At 48.5% G+C, this 20,291-nt stretch overlaps 1 protein-coding gene across 2 annotated transcripts in view; it reads right to left on the reverse strand.

Moving 5' to 3' along the window:
• Window positions 1-266: 266 nt before the first annotated feature.
• The window catches only part of pxdn (peroxidasin), a 55,108-nt gene continuing 35,083 nt past the window's right edge, over window positions 267-20,291 (reverse strand). For both annotated transcript variants that reach the window (XM_030356205.1, XM_030356204.1), the window contains 12 exons: window positions 19,671-19,783; window positions 19,028-19,184; window positions 17,783-17,891; window positions 15,386-15,543; window positions 11,890-12,896; window positions 11,076-11,572; window positions 10,445-10,579; window positions 9,771-9,979; window positions 5,324-5,435; window positions 4,858-4,990; window positions 4,366-4,479; window positions 267-3,301 (listed from right to left, as the gene is read on the reverse strand). In XM_030356205.1, coding sequence (XP_030212065.1) covers window positions 3,158-3,301; window positions 4,366-4,479; window positions 4,858-4,990; window positions 5,324-5,435; window positions 9,771-9,979; window positions 10,445-10,579; window positions 11,076-11,572; window positions 11,890-12,896; window positions 15,386-15,543; window positions 17,783-17,891; window positions 19,028-19,184; window positions 19,671-19,783 — 2,888 coding nt within the window. In that variant the 3' untranslated portion in view covers window positions 267-3,157. The remainder of the gene's footprint in view (window positions 3,302-4,365; window positions 4,480-4,857; window positions 4,991-5,323; window positions 5,436-9,770; window positions 9,980-10,444; window positions 10,580-11,075; window positions 11,573-11,889; window positions 12,897-15,385; window positions 15,544-17,782; window positions 17,892-19,027; window positions 19,185-19,670; window positions 19,784-20,291) is intronic.

Consider the following 20,291-nt stretch of genomic DNA (forward strand, 5'->3'; position numbering starts at 1 on the left):
ATTGGAAGATGGTTGAACTTAAATTCATAATTTTTCTAACCAATTTGACAAATTATATACAAAATATAAGACTTTAAAGTTATTTGAATTATGCCTTATGTAATCTTTTTATGTTGCCTGTACATGTATTCACACACACACACTAACACGCAGACAGACAGACAGACAGACAGACAGACACACACAAACACACACACACCCAGCCTCTACCAGTGACACCGGGAACACTACCAGAAGTGGGCTTGGTGATTGTGAAATGATACGTGTCCTTTTTGTCTGTTTATTAATCTTATTATTATTATTATTGAGAGGCATACATTACAGTGCAAACAATTCTTTGGCAAACGTACAATACAAATGTCAGATAGGAACTATATCTACAGGAGCCACGTCTAGGGGGACAGTGTAGGAAACACGCTCTCCGTCTCGGGGAGAGCAGTGCACGCCATTGATTCATGGTTGTGTTACTGTAGTTTGGCGATGGGTTGGGAAACAAAAAACAGAAACACAAGAGATGGAGAGCAGTCAATGAGAAACAGATGAGAGCATAGACTGGGGGGGGGGGGGGGGGGAAGTCACACTGCAAAATTAGAAGGAATGACGTTTTGACATGACGAACGATGAGGCAAAGGAAAAGAGGTCCCAGCGCTGTGGCCAAGCAAACCTTGGGAGTGTTTTTGTCCGTATGCGCACACCCATAAACAAACACACATGCTCGCACGTACACACACACCCACACACACACACCCCCACACTCATTAAACACAAACACACAGATTCGGTCAATGTGTGTTTTGAGACAATCCACAAATATGGAGACAGGGGGGAAACAAAAGTCATCCAACGAATGACCCGAGCAGAGCAGAGCAGAGCAGAGAGAGAGAGAGAGAGAGAGAGAGAGAGAGAGAGAGAGAGAGAGAGAGAGAGAGAGAGAGAGAGAGAGACGAACACTTCAATGCAGCGTCCGACAGCACCTCTCCAGCATGGCCTCACTCCATTCCTCACATACTGATCCCCTGGCGTACCGCTTGCCCTCTGAGAGGGGTGTTATACTTTTACAGTGAGCGAGCAAAAGGCGATGGTAAGCGCGAGGTCAACGCGGTGTCTCGGGTGACGCGGAGCAGCGGTGTGTGAGCGGCTTGCGTCGACGGAGGTAAGAAAGGACAAACAAAAAAGTCAAATCTCAATCGGGTCACAGAGAATATAAATGCTGCTGAGGCTGCTGTTTCGATTGACACGCCCCCCCCCCCCCCCCCTCCCCCAGCCTCAGCCATGCCAACCCTTTTCTTTTCGCCTGCTCATATGGCTTCCATTATTGTGGAATTGGGGTCAGAGGGCTAAATAGTCCTGCGCTTCACGCGAGTTTGGCCTAACTGACGTCAGCCCTCTTTGGTTTATTCTCCGGCTCGAAAAAAGGGTATAAGAAGTCAACACTCGGCGAAAGATTTCGAAAGATGTGTTTTCTTTGCTTGGCACCCGTCAGAAATCAGGGATTGCTCACACACAAGCGTACAAAAATACAACAATAAACCCAGCCGTAACAGCACAGAAAGCAAACAATTGGAACAGAGACGAGGTGCGGTGTCATGAATGAGTGCTTGACAAAGGAATGCATAAAATGGCCTCCGCACAAATACTGAGGAGGACTGCGGGTTAACATGAGCATAGGAAATGGTGACAATCGTTTTCAGCAACAGTCCTTCAGTTTGTTATTTACGCATCGATTGTGGTCTAAAAAGGCAACACAACACAAAACACAAGGCCGTGATTACAGACTAAAACCGGCAGGGTAGTAATTAAGTTGAGGTCCTGACTTCTGTTACAACATTTAAATATTTCCTTGGATAAAAAAAGTACACACACGCTATTATCAATTATAAGTTTTACATTATCAGGAAATTGTGAAGGAAAAAGTAGAAAAAACGACTTTCGGAAAGGTACACAAAAATATCATGGTTGAACATATTATTGTTGGTATCTTCAACAGATTTTTGAAAGTCGCATGATAAAAGGTTAGCACAGTAACATTGCATGAAGCTTATGTGGATGAGGTGGTGGAAGGGGGCACTGCCAAATGGCAAAACCTCAGTCAAGTTCAGGGACAGGCCGGCAGATACAGAAATCCCAGATGTATGTGAACCAACAAGCTGTCCATTGTGGAGAGAGGCAATTATATTCAGTAGACATTTTTGTTTAATTACAAAGTTTTTTTTTTGTCGTGTAGGGATTCACATTATCTTCACACGCAAAGATTTTTTTTAGCAAAAAAGGGAGAAGAAAATACACAATTATAAAACTATATAAAAGCACCTCAGATTAAAGTTCAATTTGAATTACAAAAGGTCCTAAGTATATTCTCTCAATTGTTGTTTACCATAAAGAGGCATATCATATGTGTATATATATGTATCTTTGCATACTGTTAAAAGAAAAACGTAACAAACAAATAAGAGAAAAAAACCAATACTTTACAGGTTTTGTCTTTAGTGACTAAATCATTTGTTAAAGAGGAAGGAAAATAGCACCAAGCTTTTTTTTCGGAATCTCTAACCTGAGAAAGTATTTGTGAGACAACAAAATGGCCGCCACCTTCCCCCATGGACTCATCTCTCCCCGTCGTGTACCGTGTGTTAGTCACACTTGGAGGAAGAGACTCGCTCTGTCCGTTCTGCATCCCACCATCCGCTTCGGGAATATCAGTCCGTTTCAAATCGCCGGCAGAGGAGGAGGAGGAGGAGGAGGAGGAGGAAGAGGAGACGGCCGGGAAGCACCAGGCTGAGTGCTGGTCTCAGAGAAAGCGACAACAACAACAACAATAATAATAATAATAATAACAAAACAAAAATTCTCTGTGTAAAAACAACAACAAAAACAACAACAATATAATATAAAACACTGATACCGGGGTGGTTGGTGGGGGGGGGAGCTGGTGTGGGTGGCCAAGGCTGAGCGTTGCCTTGGAGAGTCTCGTTCTCTGCATGGTTGTGTATGTGTGTGTGTGAGAGATTGGGAGTGTAACTGACACCACGGTGACCACCGCAGGGCTGGAGTGTGGCTGGGGAGGTCCTGAGGGCGACGGTGGTGGGAGGTTTGGATGGGGGGGGGGGGGGGGGGGGGGGGGGGGTTAGAGGATGGGTTTTGGGGGGGGCGGGAGGTATTACGCGTGGCGGCTGTCCGTCCGCTGCTCGGGCGTGGCGGCCTCGCTCTGGAGGCACGCGGGGCAGCAGGCGCCCTTTAGTTTGACGGGCTTCTGGCACGCCACTGGCGGGCAGGACTCCACGAAGCATGTGACCTGGGCGTCCTGGGGGGGAGATGGATCACTTGGTTAGACTCTGAATGTTCAATGGAAGGTATTTGTTTCTTTGATCATTCTGCGGGGGGAGAGAACAACCCCGCGTGACGGGCCACCCCGGGGAAGCCTGGAGAGTGGGAGGACGTTAGGACGCACACTGCGGAATGTCTTGGGTTTTGGCGAGCCATAGCATCTCGCTAAAGGTAGTGTGTGTGTGTGTGTGTGTGTGTGTGTGTGTGTGTGTGTGTGTGTGTGTGTGTGTGTGTGTGTGTGTGTCTGTCTGTGTGTCTCTGTCTGTCTGTGTGTCTGTCTGTCTGTCTGGCTGTGTGTCTGTATATGTGTGCGTGTGTGTGGGTCTGTCTCCGTTTGTGTGTGTGTGTGTTTGTGTGTGTGTGTATGTGTCTGTCCGTCTGTCTGTCTGGCTGTGTGTCTGTATATGTGTGTGTGTGTGTGTGTGTGTGAGTGTGTGTGTGTAGGCGAGTGCCAAATATGACAGGTGCGAGGAAGGAAAGAGGCAGGGGTGGAAAGAAATGCTCGATGGAGGAAGAGACAGAGAGAGAGAGGCTGAGAGGAATGATTGACAGCCGGATGCGTGCCAGGTTTGGCATGCGAACGCTGTCAACCTCTGCCAGAATCAGAGAAATGCACAAAAGATCTAAACCTTACAGGCCAGAAGACACACACACACACACACACACACACACACACACACACACACACACACACACACACACACACACACACACACACACACACACACACACACACACACACACACACACACACACACAATGGATCATGTGTCACATAAAGACACGCATGCCACGAAATAAATACAGAAGTACCATTTGAACAGGTTTGACAGCATTACAGTTTGACTGATAAGGCGGCACCTTTGTGCCTCATCACATATCAAAACAAATACCTTACATATATTCAACATCGACACTTTGAAAACACAATGGATCTTCCGAACAAGCTGTTGTTGGCGTTGTGTGTGTGTGGGGTTATTGATCGAGGCAGTGAATGGTTTTGGTACGGGGGTGGCCCAGAGGCAGGGCGTGGTGACCTACTCTGCATTCACACGTGGTGCAGGCCTCCTGCCTCCAGCGGTCTCCGTCTGTTCGGGCGCGGCCCTCAGAGTCAGTGCAGTCCGTCTTGCTCTGACGGGCTTCAAGTCTTTTAATCTGCACGGGGACGAGAGGCAAAGTGTTATGAGGACCGAAGGTCAGACAGGCAGGCATGCTGACAGATGGACGAGCGGACAGATAGAGTTGTAGATTAATTTAGCAAAATATATAGATAAATAGCAAAGGGGTATGTATAGTGAAGGGGCTACTTCAATAAACATGTCAATTTAGTGTCGGGGAAGGAGAGAGGAAAAATGGACAAGAAAATACACATCAAATAAAACATACATTCGTAGATCAATGGCATTAACATAAGTTACAAATGCTTGGTAGTAAATGGTTCTCTAAGGTATTTATTCGTGAGTGGGAGAAAACATTTGCTCTATGTAATTTCAGCGAGTGTGTATCATTTAAATCGTATCCCGGGTAACCGACCTGTTTGCGCAAACTTGTAATTGTCTTCTGCATGTCGGAGACAAAGTCTTGGAAGTCGTTGGCTGTGGGTTCAGTGCTGGCCTTGGAGGTCAAAGTGACATTCACAGCATTTTCTTTGGTTCCATCCTCTGGACTAAAAATAAATAAATAGGAAATAACAAATGAAAACTTGCATTTTAAATGCACATCTAACCTAGTATTAGTTTTCATTGTTAAAGCTCTAATATATATAATTTCTTTACCCATCCAATTCCCAATTCCCAGGTTTTGTTTTTTAATATTTTGCATATTACAGCGAATGGGAGTGAATCAATTAATATCCTATAATATGAAGTATAAAAAGCACCACATAGTAAAAACAGCCTTCATATAACCTTGTGGTTGCATTGTGATTCTTAGATATTACATAACAATAATACTCACTGTTCTAATCCCATTAATCCCATTACATCCCATGTGGAGTTACCTGGTCTCCTGGGCGCTCGTGTCTGGTTTATCCCCAGTGTAGCTGTGGTCAGCTGACCTGCGTCCTCTGAAGTGATAGGATAGGGCGTTGAACTGGCCCTTGGTTCGGCAGTCTGGGGACCAACATATGGAGACGGTGAGGTGTCAGGTTCACAGGCCCAGCCACACAAACAAACAAAGGAAACAACCACGCCGGTCTTTTAGGGATAAACATACAAGCGAGGGAATGACTCCATGCGTGTGTGTCTATGTGCTCGCATGGATGGTCATCGTGTCATCCTCCTGCACTAACACGCGCGCGCACGCTGCACAGGCTAAAAACAGGATGCATCGACAGACTATAGAATTACCTGTGCTAGAAATATAAATAATAGTTCGAAACATGACCTCAGAAATGAGGCCTGAGGCAGTCAACTTTTGGCATTTGGCCATAGATGAATTCTGTTTCAAGTGGAAATACTGCGCTCACTTCCCCATAGCCTTATGCCTTAGTTGTGGCCCACAGTACCTCCATCCCGTTTTTTGTTTCTTAAATCCTATCTGGCTTTTCATGCCTGAATCTCTCCAGACCTCGAGTGAGGAAGTCTGTCTAGGTGAGATTACGTTGGCCTCCTAATAAGGTGGGCTGCAGCAGGCAGGCGCTGTGGGAGGCTGGGGGGCTCCACATCAGACACAGAACCTCTGATAAAACATGGCCAGCGACTGAATGATGGAGGAGATCCATGAGGAGAGACACAAACACACACACACACACACACACACACACACACACACACACACACACACACACACACACACAGTCACACACAGTCACACACACACAGTCACACACACACAGTCACACACACACACACACACACACACACACACACACACACACACACACACACACACACACACACACACACACACACACACACACTTTCAGACTTGCACACACACACACACACACACACACACACACACACACACACACACACACACACTTGCGGACTTGCATACACACACACTTGCTTTTCAATCTCCGTCGCACAGATATTAGATTAGGCCCGCCTGGGACAGACCTGCCGTCTGACACCGACAGCGAGACAGACCCCTCTCTCAGCACTCTCTCCCTCTCTCTCTCTTTCCCTCTCTCTCTGTGTTGTCTGGCAGGATATGCTGTGTTTATTAGCGTAGCTCATCCCGCGTTATTCTTGTGAAACGGGAGGACACGGAGGTCAGCGCCGCGGATAAAAGAGAACAAACTGCGCGCTGTCACGCGGCGGTTATTAAAACCGCTTCCTGGTCCATCTCACAATAATAACCCCGGCGTGATCCTGTTAATAGTGCAACGGAGCGTGTGGAAGAGGTCTGAGCCTGAGTCTGTTAGACTAAGTGAACACATCATTCATCATGAGACTGTGCTGCAATAAGAGCCCAGCCCATTGATGTAGTTGATGTAGTTCATCATGGCTATCACTGTGGCCAACGGCGCAGCATATGTCATGGGGATGTTCCCGCTTTGTCACCCACACATATCTCTGAGCCCTCTCTCCCAGGATCCCCACATCATCCCGACAGCCCAGGCCCTATTTCATGCTCGCTTACCCCGATTGGACACACGAAACTAAACTAAACCACGTCCAGATGTAAGTGGGTGTGGCCTTCATCTCCTCCATCATGTGTGTTGGTCCACCCATCTCAAAGAGAGATGTTAAAGAGCTCGAGATAGGACTTCAATTATTATCCAATATGACTTCATTTAGACATTTTGTAAGATGTTTATGTGCTTGTATGAATGCTTGTTTAAGAGGTTCGAAAGTTTGACCAAGTGTCCTTCGCAATATACCAAATACCATTTGGATTTGAAATCTATCCGAATTGCCCTACTATATGAGTACATACATATGCAGCATGGGTACGGTGGGAATCGATAGCTAACCGTGGCTAATGCTTAAACCAGTGGAGCTAGCCAGGACCTCCTTTCAAAACATGCCCACCAACTCCTTGCTGAGTTGACAGATTTGCTGATCGTTACCACTTTGGGTGGTTATGATCATTCTGGGGCCTCCTCAATACTTGATCTCTTGGGCTAAATAATTGGGTAATTGGCCAAATAATTAGCAACAAGCCTGTAAGAGAAAGCAAAAGTAACGGAAAATGTGTGTTTTTTAAGTGTGTTTTAAAATGAGTTGTTAAAAGCTTTATTATGTCCCAAAGCACTTAGAGTCAAACTTGTCCCGGGTAGTTTAATTAACCTCACAGAAGTTGTGGTTTTGGGGGGAATGTTAAAACAGCAGAAACATGAGCACCGAATAATAATAATAAATAAGTGAGTTTTACAAACTCAATCATTCCAAATGACCGTACAATGTCCTGAACAGAGTATGCACCATAGTAGAGCACAATAGTTGTTGTCTGATCCATCTTTCCGTAACATTTATTCAATTGCGGCTTAGTGCGGAGGTCAAGTATTTGATAGCTTGTGCATGACAAAGGAATGCTGCATCTGTGTGGTTCGTAGGCACAGCCACACGATAAAACAAATGGCCTTCAAGTGCATGGTCATATAATCAGTATTATGAATACTCATAATCAGTTTAGCCTGTCACGATAACATAACATTATGATCACATAACATATGACACTACTCTTATTGCCTTAGTTCATCAGAAATGATGTGAAATCCTGTACTTTGTCCAATCATTGATTTCGTTATTACAGTGATCTCGCAAGTGTCATAATGACACGGCGTTACACATCAGTCTCCAGAACATGTTGCAGGAACTTCCCCATGCAGGTACGTGCAATACATCCGGAGTTGGCTCTCATTGCCGTGTTTTGTAATGTATTTTGTGTGAACTGTGCAAAAAAAAATTGGATTAGGATTCCAAGATTAACATGGCGAGATAAGAGATAATGAAAGATAGACAAAGAGAGAGAGAGAGAGAGAGAGAGAGAGAGAGAGAGAGAGAGAGAGAGAGAGAGAGAGAGAGAGAGAGAGAGAGAGAGAGAGAGTGATAGAGTGATAGAGTTAGAGAGAAAATTCCTCCAAAAAGGCAGGCAGCCACAAATGTCTCAACCCCACCGCCCTGGAAATACAATCAAACTTCCAAAGACCCCCCCTACCCCGGTACAGCCAGCGGGCCTCGTACCTCCACAATCCCCCCCTACCCCGGTACCGCCAGCGGGCCTCGTACCTCCACAATCCCCCCCTACCCCGGTACCGCCAGCGGGCCTCGTACCTCCACAAGCCCCCCCTACCCTGGTACCGCCAGCGGGCCTCGTACCTCCACAATCCCCCCCTACCCTGGTACAGCCAGCGGGCCTCGTACCGTCGCAGCAGTTCCAAAGGTCCAACTATTATCCTTCAAAATATATCAAATACCATTTGGATTTGAAATGCATCCCAATTGCCCTCCTATATGAGTACATACGCAGCATGGGTACAGTGGGAATCGACAGCTAACCTTGGCTAATGCTTATACCAGTGGAGCTAGCCAGGACCTCCTTTCAAAACATGCCCACCAACTCCTTGCTGAGTGGACAGATTTGCTGATCGTTACCACTTTGGTTGGTTATGATCATTCTGGGACATCGGTCAAGTATTTGATAGCTGCATCTGCGTGCTTCGTAGGCACAGCCACACAATAAAACAAATGGCCTCCAAGTGCATGATCATATAATCAGTATTATGAATACTCATATAATCAGTTTAGCCTGTCACGATCACATAACATTATGATCACATAACATATGACACAACTCTTATTGTCTTAGTTCATCAGAAATGATGTGAAATCCTGCACGTTGTCCAATCATTCATTTTGTTATCACAGTGATCTGGCATGTTTCATGATACACAGCGCTACACAACAGAGTCTCCAGAACGCTTTGCAGGAACATCCCCATTCAGGTACTTGGAATGCATCCCGAGTTGGCTCTCATTGCTGTGTTTTCTAATGTATTTTGTGCGAACTATGCAAAAAAAGCTTGGATTAGGTTTCCAAGATTAACATAGCGAGATAAGAGATAATGAATGATAGTGTAAGAAAGAGAGAGAGAGACAGAGCGTCAGAGAGAGAGAGAGAGAGAGAGAGAGAGAGAGAGAGAGAGAGAGAGAGAGAGAGAGAGAGAGAGAGAGAGAGGGAGAGGGAGAGAGAGAGAGAGAGAGAGAGAGAGAGAGAGAGAGAGAGAGAGAGAGAGAGAGCGTCAGAGAGAGAGAGAGAGAGAGAGAGAGAGAGAGAGAGAGAGAGAGAGAGAGAGAGAGAGAGAGAGAGAGAGAGAGAGAGAGAGAGCGTCAGAGAAAGCAAACGAGAGAGAGGGAGAGCAAGTGAGTGAGAGCAAGCGAGAGAGACAGTGATAGGTAAGAGAGAAAATTCCTCAAAAAAGGGAGGTAGCAACAAACGTCTCAACCCCACCACCCTGGGAAAACAATACCCCGGTACGGCTAGCGGGCCTCATACCTTCGCAGCAGTCCTGCCACATGCGCAGGTCGATCTTGGGCACGTCGTCGCAGCTGCCGTAGCCGTGGGGCAGCTCGGCCACCGAGAACACGTCCTGCTGGATGCGTGTGATGTTGTCGCCGTTGTCGCACAGCACGCGGGACAGCGACGCCTGCTTCAGCTGGGTCAGCTGGGCCGGAGAGAACACGCCCGGGTTCTCGTACCAGAACCTGGAGGGAGAACACGGGGTGGTTGATGTCTGATGCATATATATACATAGATATATATCATATAAACAATGAATTCTGATTATAATATCGTGAGTTTATAGCGTCTTAGCATGGGAAAGCCCACAGGGGGAATCAAACGCGTACCCTTGGTAGTGTTAATGCCGGGCTCTACAGATTTAGCTACCCAGAAGCATATCATTTGTATACTAGTAAAAACACTAACACGTATATTTAAATTTGTGATTGATCACACCTAAATGCAAATGTTGTTTGCCTAGCAAAATCGACAAAACAATGCAGGTTAAAAGCTTCACAAAAAGCCAAACACATCAACCAAGATGAATTATCCCAATGAATCATAAAGAGGGAGAGAGAAATAGGGTCCGGGTGTTGGTGCCTTTCCTCTGGATGTGTGTACGAGGTGCGGGGATGGCCATGTGGTTTTGTGTGTTACCACCGACTGACCTGTCTCCGTCCCTCAGCCGTTTGAACTGGGCCGACAGCAGACACATGAGGGTGGGCCCCAGCCGGCTGCCCGGGACCAGGTCCTCCGCCATCAGAGCCGGGAACAGGTCTATGTTCAGAGGGGTGCCGTACAGCCTGGAGACAGAGGAGAGCAGGGACGGTGGCTGGTAGGACCTAGCTGAAGCTGTGCTTAATGCTGAACCAACAATGACAGCTAAGACAGCTTCACCGATTAGGGAATAACAGCAGTGGGCATACAACTCTGAACACTTCACTGAGAGGTCCCTTTAGCATTAAGCTAACACTAAACATGAGGGTATTTCAATGATAGCGGGCATTAAGCTAACATCAAGATGGGACATTCGTTCTGTCCTAATAAACATAGGTCTGTGATGAGTCTGGGTGCCATGCTGCTCTATGGTTCCCTATAATAATCGTGTATGGAAAGTGCTATATTAATAAAGTTGCCTTGGCTCGCCCTGCCTATAACGACCTGAGAAAGGCCATCAGGATAACACAGGTGAATGCACTCAAACACAACAAACACAAGCGAGCCGTCGCCTTCCCCCCTCGCCACGCGTACCCCCCCAGAACCCCCCCAGTACCCCCCCCCCCCCCCCCCCCCTAGTACCTCTGCAGCTTCTCCCGCACCGAGGGGTTCTTGATCTCGTTCCGCAGGTCCTCGAAGCTCTGCGCCGACGTCAGGTTGCAGAAGGTGCGGTAGTCGTTGTACGGCGGTATGCCGTGGTCCCGCCCCCGCTGCACGTTCATGGCGGCCAGGTCCAGCGCCACGGCGTGCGCCATGGAGAAGAGCCGCTCCGTCAGCTCCGTGTTCAGCAGCTGTGTGGACACGCGCATCTTGCCCGCCGCGCCGAAGAGGCCGCGCAGGAGCGGGTCGATGCCGCCCTCGTTGACGATGCGGAAGGGCGAGAAGAAGGCCCGGTGCAGGGAGATGTGCCCCTGGGGGATGGGCTGGAAGTCCTGGTCCAGCCGGTACAGGATGGGGTTGATGAGGGTGTGGCCGAAGCGGAAGGAGGCGGTGGCGAAGGAGTTGAGGATGCCGGCGTTGATGTTGGGGTTGTAGCCCACGTACTGGCCCATCTGCTTCATGCCCACCTCGCCCAGGACCTGGGAGGAGGGGCGGAGGGGAGTGGTCGTTGTTGTGCGTTTGGTCGTCATCATCATCATCATCATCATCATCATCATCATCATCATCATCCTCATCACCATTGTGTATTCATTATTGGCGTCTCTAATGTGATTCAACTCACTCAATTGAAATACCCGAACAAGCAACACAATTATATACTGAAGAAGTATCAAGCCGATCTGTAGATTAAATTAGGTCACAACGCCTCAAAGTGATTACAACAGAAAAACAGTGCATCCATCCCCCATCCCCAACCGATAGGCCCCGGGGCCGCAGGACAGGGGGCTCCACCCACCTTGGGCAGCCAGTGGCTGTAGGTGATGTGCTGCATCTGGGCGCCCACGATCTTGCGGGCCTCGTGGTAGATGGTGTCCCCGTCCCAGTGGGGGTTGAGCCGCAGCAGCTCGGTGGCCACGCGGTTGTGCTCCCGGAACCACACCGTGTGCATGGCCGTCAGCCCCAGCTGCTCGTTGGCCCGGTGGTCCCCGGCCAGGAAGCAGGGGATGGGGCTCTCGTTCTCGTCCCGCATGCACTCGGTGCGCTGGCCCGTGGCGAACGGCAGCAGGGGCTTCCCCGTGCGCTGGATGATGCCCTGCCGCAGCAGCCCCCGCTGGCTGGCCAGGTCGCGGATCTCGTCCGACTCGTGGCGGGAGTTGCCGTACACGTTGGAGGCGTCCACGTAGGCGGTGAGCTGGTTGATCTGCTCGCGCGGGTACACGCTGTTCATGAGCAGCGAGGTCATGCCGCTGCCGCACACGGGGCTGGAGCGCACGAAGAACATGCAGCGGGCGCCGCTGCGCAGCTGCCGCTGGTCGTTGGCCGGGAACTGGATTGGGAAGCAGGGCGGGTCGTTGGTGCACACCGTGGTGCACAGCTGGCCGTCGGAGAAGCGCGACTGGCTGAGGGCCGACACGGTGGCGTCCATGTCGTGGTCCAGGAACTGGCCCCACTGCATCAGCATGTGCGTGTAGCGGTCGTCGGGCGTGACCGTCTCCGTGCCGATCATGGCGGTGGACACCAGGCGGGGCAGCGGCAGGCGGTAGCCGTTGTGCGCGCGCTCGCTGGCGCCGCGCGGCAGGTTGAAGCCGTTGTCGTACACCGACTTGAGCAGCCGCTCGAAGGCGGTGAGCGAGGCGCCCCACATGGGGTGCTGCAGGTTGTTGCAGGTGCCGTCGTGGCTGCGGTACTTCTGGTGGAAGCAGATGTCGGAGCAGTTGTTGAAGCGCCGGTGCGCCGTGCAGCCCGACAGGTTGGCGATCACCTCCAGGAAGTGGGGGGAGACCAGGTCGTTGTACCGGAACGCTGCGGGATGGAGAGAGAGAGGGGAGGACGGAGGTTGGTTGAATGGACGAGTGGTGCGGTTTGTAGGCAAGGTGGAAGTTAGATGAATGCACTTTTTTTTGTAGAAAACCAACTGTGTCAGCACTTTAGCTTCTTTGGCTTTAGCTCGCTCTGATTATCGTGGGAAAAACACCAAAGTTACACAGACTTGGGATATTGTTCATTGTTTGTACTGTACCGACATAAAACACAGTGCTGAAGAAAACAAACGATTTGATACATTTTAGTTTACGTCAGAAAAGTTCCAAATTTCAATGAGAAATATACAATAGTATTGCTCATTGTTTATAACATGCGGAAGCATTGTTGGCACTGTGAATTCCAAAACTCAATACTTTTAGTTTATGTTTTAAATCACGCCACTCATCGTGTGAGGAGAAATACACAAATATTATGTAAACAATGTGGACGGCACATATTTCCACTGTGTATCCCAGCATGCTTTGGGACTGGCTCATTCAGGGGAAAGAGCGATTCCTGGGGGCATGAAATACGCTGTTTCTCAACCTGCCCCGACTTGTAGTAATATGTGATAGCTTTTGTGCAATGCTGGAAGATATGTATAGCAGCAGGTATTGTCTTTGTACATATGTGTGTGTGTGTGTGTGTATGTCTTTGTGTTTGAAGTGTGGGCACTGTGGCACAAGTGCAACACACACGCAAACAAATTTGAGATTCTGTGTGTGGTGAACTTGAATAGGGGGGAAGTGAGATTTTCTGCCTTCTTTACCTCATCTCCCCCTCTATCTCTCTATCCCTCCCTCTCCCCCATGGCTGAGATCTTTCACATTGTGTGTGTGTGTGTGTGTGTGTGTGTGTGTGTGTGTGTGTGTTTGAATTACTGTTCTATGATTTAAGAGGATGTTTTCCAACTTGTGTGTGAGTGCGTGTGTTTTTTGGTGGATGTACAACAGGGAACCTGGGATGTCGCACTCCCCTCCTCTCCCCCTCGCTCATAGACCCAGCAGAGATACAAGGAAAACAGTGCGTTTGTTTGTCTTTGCTGTGCAAGCCTGGTGCGGGGCCAGCCGCATAGCCCGCAGTTGGCTGTTGGCATAACCAAGCAAAACTCTGTCTACAATGACCCCTTCTCCCCACCCCTCCACTCCCCTCCACCAACCTTTTTCTTTCGCTTTATTTTCCCTTTCCCATATTATTCTCTCCTCCCTTTTTAGTTGACGCTCTCTCTTTTTTCTTCATTGTGTCTACATTTTTTTGGGGGGTTTTCCATTCATTCGTCTCCTTCCCATCCTTAAGCGTTGTTGCCCCTGCATTGCATTCGTTCTACTTGTTCCCCGAAGCATTTTCGTCTCCCACATCCAATAGTGCTTCCAATACCACCACCGCCCGTAGCTAAAGGAGCTGGCTGTATGCAGCCAGACAAATGTACACCATCGGCAGTTGTGTCAAAGTTAAAATGTGCATGAGCATTTCCACATGCTCACTCTCATTTGACGAGGCATTTCGCAAATTCCCATTCCAGAAATCTGAAAAATGAGGGCGGGTGCTTTTCTTCTCTTCCTGGGATCACACACGTCTGCGTATCTGCAGGGAGAGGAATAGACCTACACTTCATGCGCCCGAAGAGAGGGACATGGGACCATAATATTACACCCTGTTGTTGAACAGTGTAAGAGCCGCGTCGCAGGCCCAGTTAAACTGTTTATGGGCGGCTAGTCAACTGCCTGACAATTATGTCCCTGGCCCGCGGGTCCTAATGGAAAGCAAATGGCATGCAGATGGAAGTATGCTCGGCACTATGATAATTCATCGCTGGGTTCAGGGTTTGAGGAGGGAACAACGGGACGAATGAGAGTGAATGCAGGCCACTGTTTGAGCGTGGAGGATAGTTGTTTCTAGGAAACCATAGAAACCACATTTCATGCTTCAAATTAACTGCTTTAATTGAGCAATTTCTTCCTTAATTGTGTTTGTGTGTGTGTGTGTGGTGTGTGTCTGTGTGTAAACTAGTGCGTGATTGTGCATGCATGATTGTATGTGAGTGTATGTGTAAATATTCATCAATGTGAGTGTTTGTGCTTATAATATATATATATACACACACACACACACACACACACACACACACACACACACACAAACACAAACTCACTACTTATGTAGCCATCAAATCATGGGTGCGGGTATTCGGGTCTGGGATGCATCACCTTGCATCACCAGGTTGTGTCTCTGGGTGTGTATGTGTGTGTGTGTGTGTGTGTGTGTGCGTGCGTGCGTGTGTGTGCGTGCGTGTGTCTCTGTGTGTGGATGTGTGTGTGAGGGTGTGTGTGTGTGTTTGTGTGTGTGTGTGCATGTGTCTCTGTGTGTGTGTGTGTGTGTGTGTGTGTGTCTCTGTGTGCGTGTGTCTCTGTGTGTCTCTGTGTGTGGATGTGTGTGTGCTAATGTAAAGCGATGTGCGTGGCTGTGGCCCTCCACTCTGGGGGCCTCACCGGTGCCGTTGGTGTCCACCATGAGGCCGCGGTTGACGTGGTTCTGGATGAGCAGCAGGGTCTGCTCGAAGATCTCCCCGGCCCGGGCCTGCCCCACCGTGTAGGGGTCCCGCGGGTAGCGGAACAGGGCCAGCAGCTCCCCCGGGGTCCGGGGCTGCCTGCGGAGACAGAGTGGGGGGGGGGGAGAGAGAGAGAGAGAGAGAGAGAGACGAGGAGGTGAGAGAGGGTCTGTGAAGGAATCGCACGGGACACGACGAAGACATACGGTGGGTGGAACTGGTGTGTCCGACTCAGTGTGGTCCCGACAGGTTCCACTAATTCCGCACGTAAACGTTGTGTTGTCTGTGTCGCACAGGGAGACATACCAACCGACATGATTATCACTGAACGTTGCAAGGACCGCAATGGGTTTGCACACGTGAAGGCCACTTTACAATAGGATTCATCAAACCGCAACCACTGCCAAACTGTCACGCTGCGTGAACCCCCTTAATGATTCACTTTGTAGATGTGGTCGCTGGGGACATTGCATTAGGTGATACTGGGTCAGGTGCCAAGCTAGGGCACATTCTGGTCAAACTATCCATGGTGCGCTATGCCTTACACTGTAGTCTTAGTATATAGCAATGAAGTCGCAGAATAAATCTTGGTATGGCAACACAGTCCTGGCACAAGCCAGACGTTCTGCCGCGCTAGACGTGTTATTTCTAGTCGGGTTGTATTTTCTCCACAGCGAGAGAAAGGAAACAGACCCGTGGTGCATTTCAACACCTGCAACCACACTGCAGCCACACTGCAGTGTGAGCGATGAGAGAGAGAGAGAGAGAGAGAGAGAGAGAGAGAGAGAGAGAGAGAGAGAGAGAGAGAGAGAGAGAGAGAGAGAGAGAGAGAGAGAGAGAGAGAGAGAGAGAGAGAGAGAGAGAGAGAGAGAGAGAGAGAGAGAGAGAGAGAGAGAGAGAGAGAGAGAGAGAGAGAGAGTTCCCACACAAGGGCCCAGGGCCCTATGCATGGCCTGGCTCGCTTTAACACATGCAAAAACTAGCTAGTCGTTTTCTCCTTTCACTTAGAGGAAATGCACACACAAAGAGAGAGAGAGAGAGAGAGAGAGAGAGAGAGAGAGAGAGAGAGAGAGAGAGAGAGAGAGAGAGAGAGAGAGAGAGAGAGAGAGAGAGAGAGAGAGAGAGAGAGAAGAAACGTGAAAGCAATGAGGAAGAGTCAAGGTCACCTGAGGAGAGGGCAGGATATGACATCTGTCATTGTCATTGGAAAACAATTCACACAGACACACACACATGAACGTATTCATTCAGTGTTATATGTGTGTGTTAAACAGGGTCAGACATCAGAGAGGGCGTCAGGCGAAAATTCCCACAAAGTCCATGTTAAGTGGCATATGCCTTTTAGCAAGTCTTTCAGTACAATGTGATCCATTGTATGACTATATTCAGTCTAATTACACAGAGGACCAGTATAATGTGTTTAGTACAAAACAAGAGTGATGTACTGTATGTACACATGTAAAGTTAATGCCATAGTAGGACATGAATCAATATATTATAATAGTCCTTTTAGCATTTAAAGTCATCCTTCACACTGTCCATAGTGACTTAACACTGAGGCTGAGGAACAATTCAAGAATCAACCCATTGAAGGAGAGAATACAAAGGGTTCCTGAAGTAGCTTTCCAAACTCATTCAGAAGGGATGATTATCAAGAAAACAGACATGATAGTCCAGTCTTTATGACAGCTTGACGACTCCATCACGTGTTGCGTAATTTCCTTTTCAAGGTTAGATTAAAAAAAATCATTATCCATCTAAATCAAATCCAGAAAAAAATCATCCAGAAAACTAAAGTTTTTGTTTCATGTATCTCTTGTCTTGATGTGTCATGGTTCCTTGGGTCCATTTTCCCATGTGGTGGCGTGTGTGTGGGAGGTTGGAGCACGCATGTAAGCATGAGCCAAAAAGAACGCCCACATCACTCGACAGGACGGAAACCCCTGTGACTCACACGCTCCGAGACACCTACTCTAGTTGCTAAGCGCATAGCAGGTAACACAGCACAATGAGAACAACACTGCTAACAGAACCTGAGGCCATTACAGACCCTAACCTTATTAGCAGAATGGTTGAAGAGAGACACAAAGCATGCATGAGTCACTGATGATGAAATCGCTGTGATTGGTATCATACGCAGTTGTTATGTTTGTGCTCCCTGAATCATTTCTGCTGTAAGTGGATAAGAGCCAGTGAAGCACGTTGTAATCTTGTTGTGAAAAGTTTGTTATTATAACTGTGTTGCTATATGCAGGACGTGTGGATTTGGGTTTTGTAGAATATAGGCAGAAGGCGTGTGCATGCTTTAACGGCGATGTATCTGGGTATGCTGTCCTACCCATCGAAGAGGCGTCTCCGCGTGGACTCTATGGCGCTGTCCACGTTGCGAATGGCCTGCTCTATGGAGGAGCTGACGAAAGTGTCGCCCTCTCTGCTCACTGCCGGTACTGCAGGTGGACAACGGATAAGAGAGAGAAAGGGGGAGATGGGAGAGAATGAAAGGGAGAAAAGAAAGAATGAGGGAGCCATCAAGTGAAATTATGAAAAGGATGTGTGGAATGCATTGACTACAAGAAATAAACAAAAAACATCTGACAATGGTTTTAACCTTCAACAATCACAATTATTGAATCTGCGTCAGTTTTTCCACACTTTGAATGTTTTGATTCTGGTTACGTTCGTGACAGGCGTTAGTGGCGACCGAAGGGAACAACAAGACAGTAATTCAGTGACGAAATGATCTGGTTAGTGGCTCCCCAACTAACCCTATTAGCCTAGGGTTGGTTACATCTCGGACGCTAAGCCTTCGATGAGCGTTTTTCATAGCCAGGTCCCCCAGTCAGAGATGTAAGGAAGAAAGTTTCCAATGCAGCCGTTTCCTTAATGCTTTTTTAAAGGGCGCCCCGTTAAACTTAATGGGAGTAAAACAATATTACAGCGAACTCTGATTCCCTCAAAACTGTATTGGGGGACTGCTGCACAACTCCCCCTAGCTGGGGCGTGCACAGTTCTGGCACACTCCTGAGCGGTCAGCGGGCCATTAAAAACAGTGTGAGTGTGACGAGAGGGTTGAGAGAGAGAGAGTGAGAGTGAGAGAGAGAGAGAGAGAGGGAGAGGGACTCAGGATTCCAACAACCAAACGCATTTTCTAAACGGGTCAACGGTCGCTGGCGGAGTGTTGCGGTCGGACCCTTAGTGTTCTCGGCAGGAAACGTCAACACACGGGCGCAGCAGCTGACGGGAACCCGATAGCCATGCAGGGCCGCTCTCGGCTGATTTGACGGCCAACTCTTGGAAAAAGGAAATGTCCTGTGCCAAAGTTATCCCAATTATCTTATATACTGTCTTACTCTTTAACCTAAGCTAATGATAAATACTCAATGCTTCAAATAAACGAGACAGCTATGATTAGTATCAGTATTATTCGAGTCAAAGGTAGCATCTTGATTAAGCCTAGCACGGCGCTGGTTGGCTAGCGAGCTACTTATGCTCACTTACTTCCCTGTGACGGTTAACCACATGCTAGCTCTCAGGCAGCTAGCAGGGTGTGGGGTTAGCGATCAGCTAATGCTAACAGGCTTACCTGTGACTGAGAGCACCATGCTGACGGCCTGGTAGCCGATGGGGTTGCGCGCCACGCACTCGTAGCGGCCGGCGTCGGCCGTGCCCACGTCCTTGACCTCCAGGAAGCCGTCAGGACTAATGTGGAACTTGCCGCTCTCTGTCACCTGCACCCCATCCTGGGTGGGGAGAGAGAGCGAGGGAGGGGGGGGGGGGCGGGTAGGAGGCAGTGAACAGGTGGAGATGTTTAGGAAAGGTCAACAGGGTAGGACACCGGGGAGCCGTGTGGACATGAGGATCGTCTCGGTCGACTGTCTACACTGTGGATGTTGAGAGCCTGGAAGGTGCTTGCCCAGGCCTGACCGGGGGGGGCGTTAGCAAGCTACAATGCTACATAGCCCGGGGAATAACGGCTCCGTGAGCGAGCTAGCGCTGTTAGCGAGAAGCCACGGAAATAAAAAAAAAGACCCAAGGAAAAATCCACAGGGAACAAAACGCCCGCATTCCTCTCCGGCCCCACCCTCTCACCCCAAGTTGACCTCCTTCCTAAGGCTTATCCTCCTCTGAGGATGAGCGGTTCGTTTTGACGGACACTCCGTTCCCCGGGGGAGATAGGTGGGCTGGTAGGTAGGCGGGGCACGGAGGGGGGGGGTCAAGCCTCTAACCTTGTTCCAGGTGAGGACGGGCTGAGGTTGGCCCTGAGCGCTGCAGGGAATCTGGGCGTCCTGGCCAGACTCCACCGTCAGGTCCCTTGGAGCATTTGTGAAAACAGGCGTTACTGAATGAGTTCAAACATACACACAAAGACACATAGGGCCGTGTTAATGGTTAGGCAACGTCCAGTTTCAACACACAGTCAATGAGTTTCAAGAAAACAGTAATGCAACTGCCATGGGTAGAACGTTTAGAAAGTGGGCCTTAGCATGGCACAGCCACCATTTACAGTAACACACTTCACTGCAGCAAATCTGTGTGGTTATTTATAAAGATTTAGCTTGGCTGCTAAGCTACAGTGCTTACTTTGTATGCAAACTATATTTCATTTTCAGGATGTTTGGTATTTCTTTGTAAATGAAATGAAATGCACATTTGTCAACGATAATAAACACAGGTGGTTTTGATAAACAACAGGAAACACAAAACATACATTTTGATATTTTTGTTGGGGTACAGCATTGAGTAACTAAATCAATACGATTCTTCATTCACTTATTCATAATTGAACGTTTCAATCAATCAGCCGTTACGATTTTTCTATATCATTTTTGTTTTGTAAACCTCATAAC

This window comes from Gadus morhua, chromosome 5, assembly GCF_902167405.1.
Source record: "Gadus morhua chromosome 5, gadMor3.0, whole genome shotgun sequence".
NCBI classification, from domain to species: domain Eukaryota; kingdom Metazoa; phylum Chordata; class Actinopteri; order Gadiformes; family Gadidae; genus Gadus; species Gadus morhua.